Source organism: Carcharhinus amblyrhynchos, chromosome 28, assembly GCF_965287045.1.
Source record: "Carcharhinus amblyrhynchos chromosome 28, sCarAmb.v2.hapA, whole genome shotgun sequence".
NCBI lineage: Eukaryota > Metazoa > Chordata > Chondrichthyes > Carcharhiniformes > Carcharhinidae > Carcharhinus > Carcharhinus amblyrhynchos.
Genome location: NC_137351.1, coordinates 15,154,281 through 15,171,385, shown reverse-complemented (window position 1 = coordinate 15,171,385; position 17,105 = coordinate 15,154,281). Strand labels below are relative to the sequence as shown.

Below are 17,105 nucleotides of genomic sequence, written 5' to 3'. Positions count from 1 at the left end.
GTCCGCACGGAGCACAATCCCACCCAGGTCCTATTCCCATAACCCCACAAATTTACTCTGCTAATCCCCTGACACTTGGGTCAATCTAGCATAGCCAATCAACCTAACCTGCACAACTTTGGACTGTAGGAGGAAATGGAACACCTGGAGGAAACCCACACAGACACAGGGGGAATGTGCAAACTCCAGACAGACAGTGACCCGAGACCAGAATTGAACCTGGGCCCCTGGTGCTTTGCGGCAGCAGTGCTAACCATTGTGCCACCATGCTGCCCTGTTCTCCCTATTGTCCTTGGGCAATATTTACCCAGCATCACCACAACACATTACTTATTGCTCTTTGTGGAGTCTTATTTAATGTAATTTGATTGCCAAATTTCCTACATTACAACAGTAATCCAGCTTCTAAGGTATTTCATTGCCTATAAAGCGCTTTGGGATGTCCTGAGATGGAGCAAGGTGCTATATTAATATGAAATTAATGATTAAACCTGACAAAACTGTTCAGGCCCCTGGTTGCTTAAATGAAAATGATTCCAACTCTTTCCAGTTTCTTAAAGCTGATGCGTGTTTTTTGCACTTTCACCTATCCAAGGAATACTGGTAATATCTACCGCCTCAAATAAGGAGAATGGTTAAGGAATACTACCCAAATCAGGTAGCCAGTTCTAGAGCACAGTATGAGGATGGTTGGTGGCAAATGTATGCATTGTGGAGCTTAAACAACCAACTTTGTCTTTCTGATACTGGGGATTTTTGGTATATTTATATGAACCTTTTACACCTTCTGGATGCAGCTCTACGTCTGTTTAATTATTAACAATGGCGAGGAAGAAAACATCTTCTGTCATCTCCTGCTTTTTGACTTCGATCCATTTAAAGCAGGTTTTTAATTTGGATCGCTTGCTTAATAATATCTAAAACTGGCTGTGAGGTAAGCAGTAAGTTACACTTACTGTCTACAACATAAATTAGATTACTGATTAAAAAATACATCTGATTTAATTTGTCACAATTAAGGAGATGCTTGTTATAATGAAGACTGATTCACGGGAAACTGCTTAAAACAATGATTGCTTGTTGTACACGTCCATAAGCAACAAACTAAATAATCAGCACGTGTTTTTTTTTACAGAGGGTTTGACATCATTCTGAAACCAAAACAATAAAAACACTGTCCTTGTCTGGAGTGACCACACTTCAGCTGACTGTATCTGGCATTGATGGGCGAGGGAGGAGGGGTGCGAGAAACAGACTCGTTTGGGAGATTTATTGCCCGTTAAAACTCGAGTTCTCGTCCTCTCTGAAGGATGTTCCTCGTGGCCCAAGGAATTGACTGAAATCCCTCCAAGCTCCAGATGGCGAGTTGCGTGGAGAAGCGGTCAGATTCCTGCTGCTTCCGTTTCATTGTGACCCAGATTGAAAAGTGGCTCCAGTCCAGTCTCTTTGCCCCTGGATAGGGAAAGTGAGAGACTGGCACCTCCTGCTGTCTATGCAAGGGCGCGATGGGGATTGGAGCTGGGCTATCTGTGATGGTTTGCTTTGCATCAATGTCAGAGTTTAATTTCAGCTCCTTTCCATCAGATATGTTGATTGGTTTGCATCCAAAATTTACCAAGTGTAGTCGGGGTATCTCACACAGCTGGCCTAGCCCAGGTTACTTTAAAAAGGTAAAGACTAATCTTGTTTATGAGTTAGTTGAGCTCTAGGTTTCAGTTTGACATTCCCGTGGTGGTCTCAGATGCACTAAGTATTCAACTCTTCAAAATCAGAAAGCTGCTTCATTTGCTCCACTTGCATCGAATGCCTTCTCACGAGCTTCTTTTTGGCTTTCATGTCATTTCGCTTTGGTGAAGATGGTGCCATGGGAACCATAGATTTCAGACACATGGTCAGAGGAGATGAAGGTTTGCTGTTGCACCCTATGTCAGGGATGGGTGGATTGGGATTGACATTCAATGGGGGGAGATGTCCTGGCCTCGTGTGGGAGATGTGATCTAGCAGGAGTGTCCCGGAACCTCTCCTTTCCAGTAAACCAGGGGGTCTGCGTCGTACAGAACTGGGGGATGTGCTGGAGATGCTGTCCAGTGACTCCCGGGAGCTGGTTAATAGTGTCAGCGGAGACGTGTTGTGTTTCTTTCTTTCGAAAGTGATTTTTCCAGAATCGAATGGATTGGAGATTGAGTCCGAGTACAGCTGGGAGTCGGAATCGTAGTGGTCGTTGCCTAATCTTCTGCGATGGACAGTGTCTCGCAAGCTCACCGGGCCCGTGGAAGCGAAGCTGCTAACAGTATCTTGCTCAGAAGGCAAGGTGCTTCTCCGAGCTAAAGGTTGATGCTGAGTTTGGCTTTTCTCATAAGATTGCTTTCGGGAGACCGGTGCAGATGTGGAGGGAGTTCGAGAAGTTGAATCACCCACAAATGGGAAGGTAGATGGATCTTTGCTTTCAACACTGTTTGTTCTGGACAAGTTGGTGCGTTTGGGCAGGGCTAACCCATTGATCCCCTGGATCACCTCGTCATCTGGGCTAAGTCTTTTGCACTCTTCCTGATAGGCTGAAGCAGCTAAGACGGACGGTGCAATCAAACCCCAAGGCTCTGATTGGAGTCGCTTCAGTTGGGGTAAACGGGTCCCAATTCTTTTAGGATTGACTTTTCTGGTTGGAGAGCCAGGGTCATTGTGGGTTTTGCCAGTGTAGTTTCCAGTCTGGTGTGACATGATTTGGAAATTAAAGGATTTTTCATTTTCCTCTTCATCTGTGGGAGATGGAGACAGAGATGTCTTAAGTTCAATATCAGATGGGGACATACAGATAGAAGGAGTGTGTCTTTCCTCCAGTTCTGGTGAAGGTGGCACATTTAGATACTGTTTTGTTGTCTTTGTACCAGAAGGAGATTTATCAGTTGTTATTATTATCACCTCCTTCCCTTTGGCTTTGCAGGCATTTAGTAGACTTTTTAGGACCTCTTTGTCATCTGTGTTGATGGCATAAACCAAGGCAGAAGCACCGGAATGATCCTCCAAGCTCGGATCTGCTCCATTGGTGAGTAACAGGGACACAGCTTCCTCTCCAGCTCGTTCAATGCAGGCGTGCATTAACGCTGTTTTGCCAGACTTGTCTTGAATGTTCGGGTCTGCCTGATTTTCCAGCAGGTACTTGACCATCTTGGCTTTGCTCACACTCTGTTGGTCGACGTGCCTGGTCATACACGCCACCATGAGGGGGGTCTCTCCTCTTTCATTGCTTTCATTTATGTACGCTCCACCCTCCAACAAAAGTCTTGTTAATCTCAACCTTCCCAACCAAACTGCCTTTAGTAGAGAATTCCCATCAGTCCGTAGTTCAATAGCATCATCCATAATGACTGTGTTATTCTGGCCCCTTTAGAAGCGGGACAGACTTGAGAATCTGGATTGAATAGTAAAAGCAAAAATCAATTGTATTTTCTACAGCTAAATATTAATTTCCTCAGTACACAAAAGCCGTATCACTTTGTCTGCTTAGAGTTACAAATTGTACAGTCCATAATCCTGTCAGGGTACAGCTTTATTGCTGCTTTTACGTTTGGTGCAGGATTGATGGAGTGCTGCACTGTTGATGGTGCCATGTTTAGGATGTGGGGTCAAACCGCATCTGCTCCTCCCAAGTGGATATAAATGATCCCATGACACTACTTCAAAGGTGAATTCCCCTCAGTGTTCTGGGCCCAATATTTATCCCTCTGCCAGCATCCCTAAAAAGCAGATTATCTGGTCATTATCACATTGTTTTTTTATGGGAGCTTGCTGTGCCCAAATTAGCTAACTCATTTCCTCTTTTACACCTGTGATTCTACATCAGGACAAAAGTACTTCATTGGCTGTAAAGTTATTTGCAATGGCCTGAAGTTGTGGAAGGTGCTTTATAAAGGCACTTCCTCTCTATCTTTTTAATGACCACTGAACATAATCTTGTTATAAAAGAATCTTTAGGGGTGAGTGACCATAATATGCTAGAATTTCACATGATATTTGAAAGTTCAATCTGAAACCAAGTTGTTGAATTTGAACAAAGGAAATAAAATAATATGAGGGGGAATTAGCTGAGGTGAATTGGGAAAATACATTGGCAATGGACAGTCCTGAAAAAATTATTGCATTTTATAGCAATTGTATGAACATATGAATTTGGAGCAGGAGAAGGCCGTTCGGCCCTTTGAGCCTGCTCCACCATTCAATATGATCATGGCTATTCTGATTGTAACCTGAACTCCACATTCCTGCTTAACGCCTGATAACTCCCTCCGCTTGTTCACTGAGAATCTATCTAGCACTGCCTTAAAAATATTCAAAGACTTTTAGGAAAGAGAGTTTCAGAGACTCACGACCTTCTGAGAGAAGACATTTCTCCTCAACCCTGTCTTAAATGGGTGAGCATTTAAACAGTGACCCCTGTTTCTAACTTCTTTGGCAAAAGGAAATATCCTCTCCATATCCACAGCAGAGTGAAGGAAGTGTGTGATGGACATGAGCAGAGATCTCGGAGGGTTGTAGGGGCTTAGTGCAAGATGGTGTGGGTGCGTATCTGTGCGTGCGTGCGTGTGTAGGGGAAGGGGGCTGGGACCACAGAGAGATTTGAACAGAAATAATTTTATAATGGAGGAATAGCCAGACTGGCCTTCAGTGTATGAAGGATGGATGGATGGAGTTAGGATACAGGCCGTGGAGTTTTGGATGAGCTTGAGTGTATTAGTGGAATACTGCAGTGTGTACAACTAGTCTGAAATCAGTGCTTCCAGTATAAACCTGGAGTAATTTCAGGATCTTAAAGGTTTCAATCAAATCACCTCTTATTCTTACAAACTCTAGTTTATACAAACGTAACTTCTCCAATCTTGCCTTACAGGACAATCCACCATTCCTGGTATTAGTCCATTAGACATTCCCGGAGTTGTTTCTAATACACTTAGATCTTTCCTTAAATAAGGAGACTAATACTGTAAATGATACTCCAGATGTGGTTCCACCAATTCCCTGTATAACTGAAGCATAATTTCCCTACTTTTGTAATCAATTCTCCTCACAATAAACAATAACATTCTATTAGCTTTCCTAATTACTTGCTGTACTTGTATACCAGCCTTTCGTGAATCATGCAGTAGGACACCCAGATCCCTCTGTATCTCAGAGCTCTGCAATCTTTTACCATTTAGATGATAATCTTTTCTTTTATTCTTCCTACCAAAATGGATAATTTCACATTTGCCCACATTATATTCCATTTGTCATATTTTTGCCCACTCACTTAACCAACCTATGTCCCTTTTTAGACTCCTTGTGCCCTCTTTATAATTTACTTTCCTACCTATATTTTTGTTGCCAAAGAATTTACCAACTATATCTTCATCCAAATAATTAATATAAATTGTAAAAGGTTGAGATCCCAGCACTGAAAGCACTTGTCACATCTGCCAATCAAAAAAGACCCATTTATACCTACTCTGTTTCCTCCCCCCCACCACACACACAAACACACACACTGTCAGTATTGACAATTGATGAAATCTTTCACTGATGTCCAGATATGGAGCATTTTGTGGTTAAGTTCAGCATGAGGTTTAGCTGGCATTCTGGTAACAATAACTACAACTTGCATCTTCAAGATTGAAAATGATCCAATGCATTTCAGAGAGGTGTAATCAGACAATAAAAGTGACACCAAGTCAAAAAATGAGATGGTGGGGCTTGGCCAAAAGACAGTGTTTTCAGGCTGGACTTAAAGAGAACGCAACAGAGAAGTTCATGAGGGGAGTTCCTGGGAGTGGACTCAAAGATGGTTAAAGGCACAGCTGCCTGTGATGAAATGAAGGAAATGGGTGATGGACAAGAGCAGAGATCTTGGAGGCTTGTAGGTGCAAGTGTGGGATGGTGTGGGGGGTGCTGGGGCCATGGAGGGATTTGAAGGAGGCGATGGCCTAATGGTATTTTTGCTAGACTGTTAATCCAGAAACTCAGTTAATGTTCTGGGGACCCGGGTTCGAATCCCATGAATCCCAGGTGGTGGAATTTGAAGTCAGTAAAAAAATCTGAAATTAAGAATCTACTGATGACCGTTGTTGATTGTTGGAAAAACCTGTCTGGTTCACTAATGTCCTTTAGGGAAGGAAATCTGCTGTCCTTACTTGGTCTGGCCTACATGTGATTCCAGAGCCACAACAAATGTGGATGACTCTCAACTGCCCTTGGGCAACTAGGAATGGACAATAAATGCTGGCCAGTCAGCGAGGCCTGTGTCCTACAAATTAACTAAAAAAAAACTTGGAGAAATAATTTTACAATGGAGGCGTAGCCAGGCTGGTGTCCAGTGTATGAAGGATGGATAGATGGAGATTTGGAAGGTCTTGGGTATATTAGGGGAATGTTACAGTGTATACCAACCAGTTGGAATCAGTGTTTCCAGTATGACTGTGGAGAAATTTCCATGTTTAAGGATTTATTCTAAACACAATTCCAAAATGAAATAATTGAGCACTAATTATTGGTCTCACTCTGGTAGGCAACGGGAAACATAATGAGGGATGCTGTTATCATTGGTTAACTTGTCCAATTGTACAGAGACCCCAACAAGGTAAGTATTGTTCTGAAAGCTGGACTTTCAGAGGCTGTCCAAACCACTATATTATATTTAAAATGATCACCCTTAACTGCAAATCCTTTGGTGACTGGGCTCCACACTCCCAATGTATCCATTTTCCAGCCTAATAACTATCTTAGCTTCATCTCCTTGACTATACGTTTGGTTTTTCTCCTATAGCTTCTCTCCCAGTTAAGTTTTAAGTTTATTTATTAGTATCACAAGTAGGCTTACATTAACACTGCAATGAAGTTACTGTGAAAATTCCTATTGTGTCCCTTTTCATTCTGCCCTTCCTTTTGGGATATTCATAGAGAATGACATGATGAGGCAATTTGGTCCATCATGCCTTTGTTAGCTCTTTGAAAGGGCTATCTTTTTAGTCCTCCCTATGTAATGGCACTGTGAATAATGACCCACTGATGCAGTACAGGAAACAATAGCCTCCTAAAGATGGGATTCAGTGCATTCCTGGGAATACAAGAAATCTTGTAAAAGGAGCAGAATTAAGATACTTAAAAAATTAGCTGAAGTCTCTGCCAACACATATAAACATCGGGTGGTAGGCAAACAATTGCTGGATCTCTCAGCTGCAAAAAAACAGACTGATCCTCTTTCTACAGACTTGGGAAGGTTCTAGTGAAGCAAGTCACAGAGCTGGAATAAATCCAGAGCTTCAGTTCATTCCCCCGCTCTGGAGTAAGGTTGCCGTAAGGTTTCATACACACTAAAGGATGAGTTTTTCATTTATTTGTGGATTTTGTTAATCAGATTTCTTAAGGTGTCTTATTCTGGTTGGAATGAGAACCAGGTTGGTGCTTAAAGAGCTCAGTGACTGAGTGAGGTAACTGTATTGCAAAATAGTTTGGGAGTTTGATTGAACTGTTTCTCTTAGTTGTGATGGCCTCCAATGAAGGAACATAAGATAATAAGGAAGCTCAAAGTTAAGTCATTAGTTACAGAAATTAAAGGGAATGTGTTTGGTAATTGAACTGTATTTCCTAGCCATTCTTGGGCAATGCCATCCAATGAATTCTGTTTTCACAAATCTACAGGAATTGGCAGCTGAATCATCTGGAGAGAGTGAGTCATTGATCTTTGGGCAGTTCAGTATGTATTGGCGATGAAATTCTTGAGCAAATGTGCTTATGCACTTCTGAAGGAAAGCCAAGTGATTGGTCTTTGTTCCTCCTTATTGGTTTACTCTGGCTGGGATAGACAGGAGTGCCTGATCCTGAATCTAGCCTGTACTGTCCCTTAACAAAGTTACAACAAATGCAAAAGCTAGTTTTTTTTTGACTGCCACAGCTGCCATTTATGTCTGTGTCTTTGCTTTTCCCAGGCTTTAGGGTTTTAGCGGGAACCTTTTTGACCCTTTGTTACTTTTGGGGCTGTTATGGCAACGTCAAGAGATTTCAGAGTTTGTTAGGGGCCAAGGTATTTATTGATAAGAGAATCTCAGGGGCAGGAGTTTATGCAGCACGAAGGCCACCCAGAGGCACAGCCCAGTTCTACATATTTACAACATAGTGCCCAAGAGAGGACTCTTTCTCTCTGGTGTGACCACTCTCTCGGTTCCCATTTGTACTTTCTTAAAGAGACAGACACCACATACCCAACAGGAAGTATATTGCTTTCAGTAGCAGTGCTTCTGTCAGCTTAAACCAAATTATATGTCACCCCAACCTGATTATTTTCAGTGTATAATCACACCCATGACACTCCAGTGCAGCACAAAGGGAGTGCTGCACTGTTAGAGATGTTGGTCTAAATTCTCCAGCTGCTTACGCTTCACCACTGCTGCCAGTGAGAATGGAGAATTGGGCACTCAACTAAATTTTGTTTATATTCATTTGTGGGTCAAGAGGTCGCTGACTGGGCCAGCATTGATTGCCCATCCCTAGTCATCCAGGGCAACTGAGAGTCAACCACATTGCTGTGGTTCTGGAGTCACATGTAGGCCAGACCAGGATAGCAGATTTCCTTCCCTAAAGGACTTCAGTGAACCAGATGGGTTTTTCTGACAATCAATTATGGTTTCATGGCCGTCAGCAGATTCTTAATTCCAGACTTTTTTTATTGAATTCAAATTCCACCATCTGCCGTGGCAGGATTCGAACCTGGGTCCCCAGAAATTAGCTGAGTTTCTAGATGACTAGTCTAGCAATAATGCCACTAAGCTATTACATCACCCAAATTTCCATTTACTGCAGCAGGACTGGATAATCTCAGCTGTGGGCGAGGTTAGAGAATTGCGTGAGATGTGAACGCTGTTCACTTGGGTGGATGAGAAAAGTCCAGGTTTGAAGATGAGCAGGACAATTCTCCCTAGTGTCCTAGTCCATATTTATCCCTCAGTTAACATCACAAAAAATTCAGATTATCTGTTCATTATCAAATTTGTGGGAGTTTGCTGTGTGTAAATTGGCTGCTGCATTTCCTACAACAGTGATTACATTCCAGAAATACGTAATTGCGTTTAAAGCACTTGGACCTATCCAGTGGTTATGAAAAGTGCTATATAAATGCAATTCTTTTTTATGTACTCCTAAGTCTTCAAAAAGCCGCAGTCAAAATTCTATGATCTTTTGTGATGAGGGGGTTTACTGTTTTTGAGCAGTAGATGGCACAATTGTATGTGTGACCTAAAAAAAACTCCTCCAAAATCAGGGCTCAGAATAGGTTAGTGATTGTACTTTGACTGTTGGATGCTTCTGAGATTCATTATAATAATGAAGATTTGTCTGACAATATACTTGTGTGAGACATTTTTGCACATCACACATTAAGTAAATATATCTTGAGGTTGTTTGGCAATTAACATGATACTAAATATTTAAAACAAGTCACTGAATTACAACTGCAGCAAATATCAAACTACTTCATGTGGAGATTTATGATTAACAATCAGTTTCGGATTAGAGAGGTTAATTAACACTGTGGGATGTGGATTGAACTGTTATGGAACATATTCCAGTCACTGATTCAGGTCTCTCATTGCATTGATTTTTGAATTCTTGTCCTGATTTATAAATCCCTTACTGGCCGCACTCCCCAGTTCCACTATGACCTGCTCCAGATTGTCCTGGTTACTCTCTCAGTCACTGAGAGATTTCAGTGAACTCAATGTTCCACTCCTTTCATTTTATTCTCAACCTCCCCATGTTGCTACATCTCTTTACTCCAGTGAAAGTGTCCTTAAGATTTACCCCATCGCCCTGCTGCTGCTGGAACCCTATTCTCACCCCTCCCCACTTTGGGACATGTTGCTATATAGAGCAAATTGTTTTTGTAAAAAACACAGATCAAGAACAGATCAAATCCCTCTCTGATATCCATTAATTGACAAACTAAATAATTGGTCGGCCTTACCTACGCATTTTGATTTGAATGGAAGTATTGAACTTATACTAATTAAATAAATATTCACTTTTAATAACAGGGTATTACAATAACCCGAGGAGGGTTAGGGCTGTATTTAATTCTTAGAACAAAAACTGGGATTGTAACGTTTATAACAATGATGAATATTAATTGCATAAATCTACATTGAACTAAAGCACTAATATTATGCAAATTATTCAGATTTACACCATGGAAATGCAAATAGGGAAGAAATGAAAGCGCTGTCTTTTTCCAGTGTGAATATCACTGAGAGGGTAGAGAGTGTGAAAAGGTTTCCGGTCAGTGAACAGACTGGGAATAAGGGAAGAGTTGGAATGGCTTGAGAGAAAAAGAAATAAGAGACAGAGATGAGACAAAGGCAGACAGTAAGATACATAGCGAGACAAATAGAGGCACACAGAAAGACAGACAGGTAGACGGACACATAGTGACAGACAGCAATAGACAATAAATGAGAAAGCACATTGGAATAAACTCGCTGTCCATGGTGCTGATCCGGCAGCCCATTCAATGCTGTCACATTAACCCTATTAACGCTATGCCCTAACTCTTCCCTGAATCGTTAATCCTGTTTTTCTCTCCACAGATGTTGCCCGACTTGCTGAGTATTTCTGTTTTCATTGAGGGTTCCAGCATCCGCAGTATCTTGCTGTGTTTAACATTTCCATCGCTCTCCCTCCCACTCTCTGTACATCTCTTTCACAATCTCGCTCTCACAATCTGGGCACACAGAGGAGACATGTCTCTTTCTCTCATTGTTCCCCCCCAAGCGCTTTCTCCGCACATATTAAACTCTGAAACGTTAGTCCTGCCCCACCCCGACGCCTGAGAATTTTCAGCATTTCCTGTTTTATATTCAACTCTTGTATTTCCAACCTCTCCCTCCGTGTCTCTCCATCTCTCTCTCCCTCTGTTTCTCCCCGTGTGTGCGTGTGTGTGTGTCTCTCTCTCCCTCTCTCCCTCTGTATCTCACCCTCTCTCCCTCTGTGTTTCACCCTCTCTCCCTCTGTGTCTCTCCCTCTGTCTCTCAGTCTCCATCTGTGTCTCTCATCTTTCTCCCTCTGTCTCTCATCTCTTTCTCTCCCTCTGTGTCTGTCTTTCCATTTCTCTCTCTATGCCTCTCCTTTCTCTCCCTCTGTATATCCTCCCCTCCCCCTGTGTTTCTGTCCAAAGGAATCTCTCTATTCACCGCCCTTCGCGTTGCTCAAACTCAGTTTATCATTTGTGAAAACATTTCCCCTCTCTGGTGTACAAAAGCCGGCGATTCTTCTACAACTGATGAACTCAACAGGTAAATGTGGGGTAATCCCTGCAGGAGATTCCGGACATCTGCAGCTCCGAGCTCAGATAGCGGTGTCTGGGGGATGGGGGCTAGTGTTAGAGGAACCAGGAACCACCAGCCTCCACTTGCCGGGGGCTCAGGAAGTGCGGAGACGCGGAGAGCGCTGCTTGGGAACCTTAATGGGGGGAAGAGGGGCTAGAGAAGGATCCGGGTGGGAGGGGGATTCCTGGATCTATTCCCCTGCCAGTTATAGGATCTTCCCACCTGCAGTCCAAAAACAGCTCAAACCCTTTGATTGTGAAGGCATCTAGGCGACCCTGGTGAAATCTCCCACTGCAGGATATAAACAGCACAACAAATTGGGGTTTTCTTTTCACAACATTGGGGTTTTTCAATAAATGTCCGGCACCCCCTAGCCAAATACTGGGCTTGCACACCAGCGAAGATATTTGAAAGAAGTGACAGAAATGTATCCCTCTCGGATTAAAGAAAATAAGAGTTTAAATCAGGCGTGTAGCGAAATGCAGCGATATTCCTGAACTCTGAGATATCCCGGGGGGCGGGTATACAGTCTCAATGCATGTACATAACAACAAGCTATACAGCAATTCATTTTACCAACAGGGGATGCAACATTTCGAGATTGCACGCAGATTTTACATTTTTTAAAAAAACATTTACAATTCATCCTCTCTTTCCATCTTGTAACAAAACTCCCAAAGCTAAAGAAAGAGACATGAAGGAATAAGCAATCTTACCGTTTTGCAATGAGCTGGACCCCTCTGCAGGCTTTGACACATCATTCTGCCTCTTGCAGTGTCTGCAACCAACACAAGTCACTCAACCTCTTTTAAATTTTTGTGATTTTTTTTTAAAAGAATCCCCCAAATAAAGCAAGGAGGAGTCGATTTCTTTCCTAACTGCAGCAGGAACCAGGGAGGAAAGGCTGACAATGTAATGCAGAATTACATTCGCAACTCTAACTGAGACATTATTCTGATAGCAGTGGTGTGGAGTTCAGTGGATGGGGCAGAGAGTGGCAGTGCCTCGCTTGTCTAATCTCCTAGCACTGCCGCACAGGTTGCTCAGTGTTTGGGGCTAAGCTCAAATGGAGAGATCGAGTTTATAAATAACCTCTTTTTTTTCATTTGTTGGAAGAAAGACGATTGCGTGCACGTCTCTAACGTCATCCCCAAAATAACCACGTAACCAGTGTAGAAAGTAACCCCCCCCCGCACCATTTCCTCAACTAACTCCCTAATGTTGAAAACTCTCCTGTTAGAAAGATGGAAACAGCCCTGTTCTGCTTGTGTTTGCAGAGGGAGGGGCTGCTAATAATGATAGCTCAGGGCTTGAGTTAAAAACACCAATGAAACTTTGAAAAATTGGAATGGTCTGGCCGGAACCCACTGATTATTCAGGAGAAATAGTTCTGAAAAGCCTCAGGATACTTTCCATCCCAATTCTCCACGACTTCAGGTAGTTATTGGGTTAGAATATACTGTTTGATTTGAGACATGACCTGTGGTCACTGTGAGAGGCACAGGTGACTTTGGAGCTACAGTTTCCCAAACTGTGCACCCATTTCCTCTGTTCCTGTCCCAATCTATTGTAGACTCATTAACAAAGAGTGGATTGCTGTGATTGGCTAACAGCTCGCTGAATGGAGTTCATTCCCATTGAATGGCAGAATAAACTCGATGGGCCGAATGGCCTACTTCTCCATCTTATGGTCTTAACTCCGTTATCACAGATCTCGTACATTGCAGAAGAGGCCATTCAGCCCATTGAACTTGCACTGACACTGACGGCGTATCTTACCCAGACCCTCTCCCCCATCCAATCTCTGTAACCTCACACATTTCCCATGGTTAATTCATTTGACCATTTAGGGCCACTAAGGGTCATTTTAGCATGGCCGATTCAGCTAACCTGCATATCTTTGAGTAGGATGGGAATAGAAGGATATGGCCTGTGGAAGAGTAGGGGATTTTAGTTCAGATGGGTAGCATGGTCAGTGCAAGCTTGGAGAACCAAAGGGCCTGTTCCTGTGCTGTAATTTTCTTTGCTTTTTGGACTGTGGGAGGAAACCAAAGCACCTGGAGAAAATCCATGCAGATATGGGGAGAATTTACAAACTCCACGTAGACAGTCACCCGAGACAGGAATTGAACCCAGGTCCCCGGTCCTGTGAAGCAGCAGTGCCAACCACTGTGCCACCATGCTGCCCATTATTGTTGTCATGTGACAACCAGGGTGGTAGAAGGTGACCTAGATGGATCTTGAACAGGAATCAGTTGTGGTTCTGTGCGTAACACACTTACCTCTGAATTGCTAGGTATTGAGAGTGAAATCCCAGTCCAGCTATTTGAATAGAAAATTCCGGGTGGAATTCTCTGACCTGGCCACTAGTTAATCAAAATGAGAAGATTTTTCTTTCAGTGCCTTGGCCAACACTCTTGATTTGCTTTTATCAGTCTGATAATTCAATTGTTAGAGTTTCCAATCCACGTTAGAATTTGTCTGCTGCGTGGTGCACACTCTGTCCTGATAAGAACACAAGAAATAGGAGCAGGAGTAGGCCATCTAGCACTTCGAGCCTGCCCCGCCATTCAACAAGATCATGGCTGATCTGAAGTGGATCAGTTCCACTTTCCTGCTTTCTCCCCATAACCCTTAATTCCCTTGACTATCAGAAATCTATCTACCTGTGACTTAAATATATTCAGCGAGGTAGCCTCCACCACTTCAATGGGCACTCTCACGAGACACTCTCCTCTTCATACAGGGAGTTCAGAAACAGGTTGGACAAAGTTCACACAAAAGGACCCCTATAACTATACTGCTGAAGATTTTACTGAGTGAAGCCCAACGGTTTACTAATACAAAGCAGTGTTAAACTTCTAAACAGCAGTCCAACTGTGACCATCGCTCTCATTGGGGAAATGTCTTTCAATGTTGGCTGGAGCTGGAAGGATCTAGATTTTAGGTCTTGTTAGTGATCAAGTTGATTGACCAATTCTCAGCAGTGCTTTGGATTTGTGTTGTTCAGTCACAGAACAACAGTTCAGCTCAGAAATGCACAATATCACCTTTAGACAGAGTATCAGTCTAACGTCGTTTCCAAAAAATAATACCTTCCACATGTTAAATCCTCCTCTAATTGTCTGATCCTCTCCGTTGCACACGTGGATTGTAAAGTCCATTTGTAGCAACTCCAGGTTCATGATCCTTGGGTTGCAAAAGGTGTTTGTGTTAACAATTAATGCCCTTCATGGTTGAACAGCCTGCTAACACCAAAGGCTAGGCTATATGCAAAATGGCCAGGTTGACAGGGTAGAAGCAAAAATCTGCACCTCAGGAGAGAAGAGAAGGAATAAAATTAGAAAACCAAGAACTTCTGGGCCTGAATTGGAGTTAGTTTAAATATTAATTACCTGCAATGAATTCCATACCTGCCTTTGTATCAATTATGTATCATCTAACAATAATATCCTTTATATAATTGCTTATATCAACCACTTAATAAATTTTGGTTATTAAATGGATTTATATTTGTATAATCTTTTTGGACTGTGGATTGAACTTTTTTTTACCCACTCATTGCCAGTTAGTTCCAAAAATAGACCCTTTTAACAACTTATTGCAGTGCTAATCTAAATCTCTCCCTGTGACTCACTGTAAATATAAATATATTTATAGCACTCGTTGAATATGTCTTTGCCATTCAACAGTTTCGGAATAGATGATATATTCAGAAATGGGGACATGTATTGATTTTCTACTTCTGTTGATCCCTTCGTAATTCCTGGAAAAAATTAAATATTGATAATCATTTGCAGAGTTCTCATCCAAATTCAGTGATATATTGACACCGTAAAGAGACTCAGAATCCTGTGGTAACTAATTCACTCCTAACTCCCCAAAGCCTGTCCACCATCTGCAAGGCACAGAGCAGGATTGTGATGGAATACTCTCCACTTGCCCAGATGTGAGTAGCTCCAACAACACTCAAGAAACTCAGCACCATTCAGGACAAAGCAGCCCCACTTGACTGGCACACAATCCAAAAAAGCATCATTTTCTCCACCATCAACGAACAGTGGCAGTCATGTGTACCATCTACAAGATACACTGCAGGAACTCATCAAGGCTCCTTAGGCAGTGCTTAAGGATGGCATGGTGGCACAGTGGTTAGCGCTGCTGCCTCAGAGCACCAGAAACCCATCTTTGATTCCTGGTTTGGGTCACTGTCTGTGTAGAATCTACACATTGTCCCCCTGTCAGTGAGGGTTTCCTTTGGGTGCTCCAGTTTCCTCCCACACTCCAAAAGATGTGCGATTAGGCATATTGGCCATATTAAGTTCTCCCTCAGTGTGCCTGAACAGGTGCCGGAGTGTGGTAACTAGGGGAATTTCACAGTAACTTTGTAAGAACATAAGAACATAAGAAATAGGAGCAGGAGTAGGCCATCTAGCCCTTCGAGCCTGCCCCGCCATTCAATAAGATCATGGCTGATATGAAGTGGATCAGTTCCACTTTCCTGCTTTCTCCCCATAACCCTTAATTCCCTTGTCTATCAGAAACCTATCTACCTGTGACTTAAATATATTCAGTGAGGTAGCCCATTGCAGTGTTAATGTAAGCCTACTTGTGACTAATAAATAAGCTTTAACTTTACTTTTTTCAAACCCATCACCACCATCATCTAGATTGAGGACAAGGGCAGCAGATACTTGGGAACACCACTATCTCCAAATCACTCACCATTCTGACTTGGAAATATATTACCGTTCCTTTGCTGTTGCTGGGTCAAAATCCTGTGTGTCCCTTGCCAACAGCATTATGGGTGTATCTACACCTCAGAGACTGCAGAAATTCAAGAAAGCTGGTCACCATCACCTTCTCAAGGACAATTAGGGATGAGAAATAAATGCTGCCTAGCCAATGACACCCACATCCCTTGAATGGATGTAAAACACAATCTTTTAACAGAAATACCATTAAAAGAAGTTCCTTATAGCTAAACATTATATGAAACTTTAATTATATGGAGAGACTGGAGAAACTGGGTTAGTTTTCTTCAGACCAGAGAAGGTTAAGGGCAGATTTAATAGCGGTGTCCGAATCAAGGAGATCAGTGGGGAAACTGTCTCAAGTGGCTGAAGGGCCAGAGAAAACACTGATTTAAGGTAATTAGTAAAACAGAACAGAGGGAGAGATGAGGAGAGATTTCTCTTAAAGAGCAAACTGTTATGATCTGGAATTTGCTGCTTGAAAGGATGGAAGCAAATTAAATAGTAACTTTCAAAAAGGGAAATTAGACAAATACTTGAATGAGTAAAAGTGGAAGGCTATGGGGAGAGAGCATGGGTGTGGTTTTAATTAGAATAGAATAGACCATAGAATCCCTATAGTGCCATTCGGCCCATCAAGTCTGCACCGACAGCAATCCCACCCAGACTCTATCCCTGTAATCCTACATATTTGCCCTGCTAATCCCTCTAGCCTACGTAGGACAATTTAGCATGGCCAATCAACCTAACCTGCACATCTTTGGACTGTGGGGGGAAACCCATGCAGACACGGGGAGAATGTGCAAACAGTGACCCAAGCCAGGAATCGAGCCCAGGTCCCTGGCATTGTGAGGCAGCAGTACTAACCACTGTGCTGCCATGCCACCCCCGTGGGCAACATTTTTGCAACCTCCTCACACACAGTGCTTCCTGTGTATTGAGGTCGAACATTGTGTTTATTAGAATTCCAAGCTTCAGTTTGAAAGTGTTTAGCTTTTTTGCTCTGAAT

At 42.6% G+C, this 17,105-nt stretch overlaps 1 protein-coding gene across 1 annotated transcript; it reads right to left on the bottom strand.

Moving 5' to 3' along the window:
* Window positions 1-1,746: 1,746 nt before the first annotated feature.
* Window positions 1,747-12,136, bottom strand: ankrd34c (ankyrin repeat domain 34C). The gene is made up of 2 exons (XM_080214183.1): window positions 12,059-12,136; window positions 1,747-3,409 (listed from the first exon to the last, which is right to left on the bottom strand). The coding sequence occupies exon 2, from the start codon at window positions 3,358-3,360 to the stop codon at window positions 1,747-1,749; it is 1,614 nt and encodes a 537-aa protein (XP_080070309.1). The 5' UTR covers window positions 3,361-3,409; window positions 12,059-12,136.
* Between the last annotated feature and the right edge of the window lie 4,969 nt (window positions 12,137-17,105).

Excerpts from the sequence above, each read along its gene's own strand:
- ankrd34c (XM_080214183.1), bottom strand. The coding sequence starts at position 3,360 with ATGGATGATGCTATTGAACTACGGACTGATGGGAATTCTCTACTAAAG.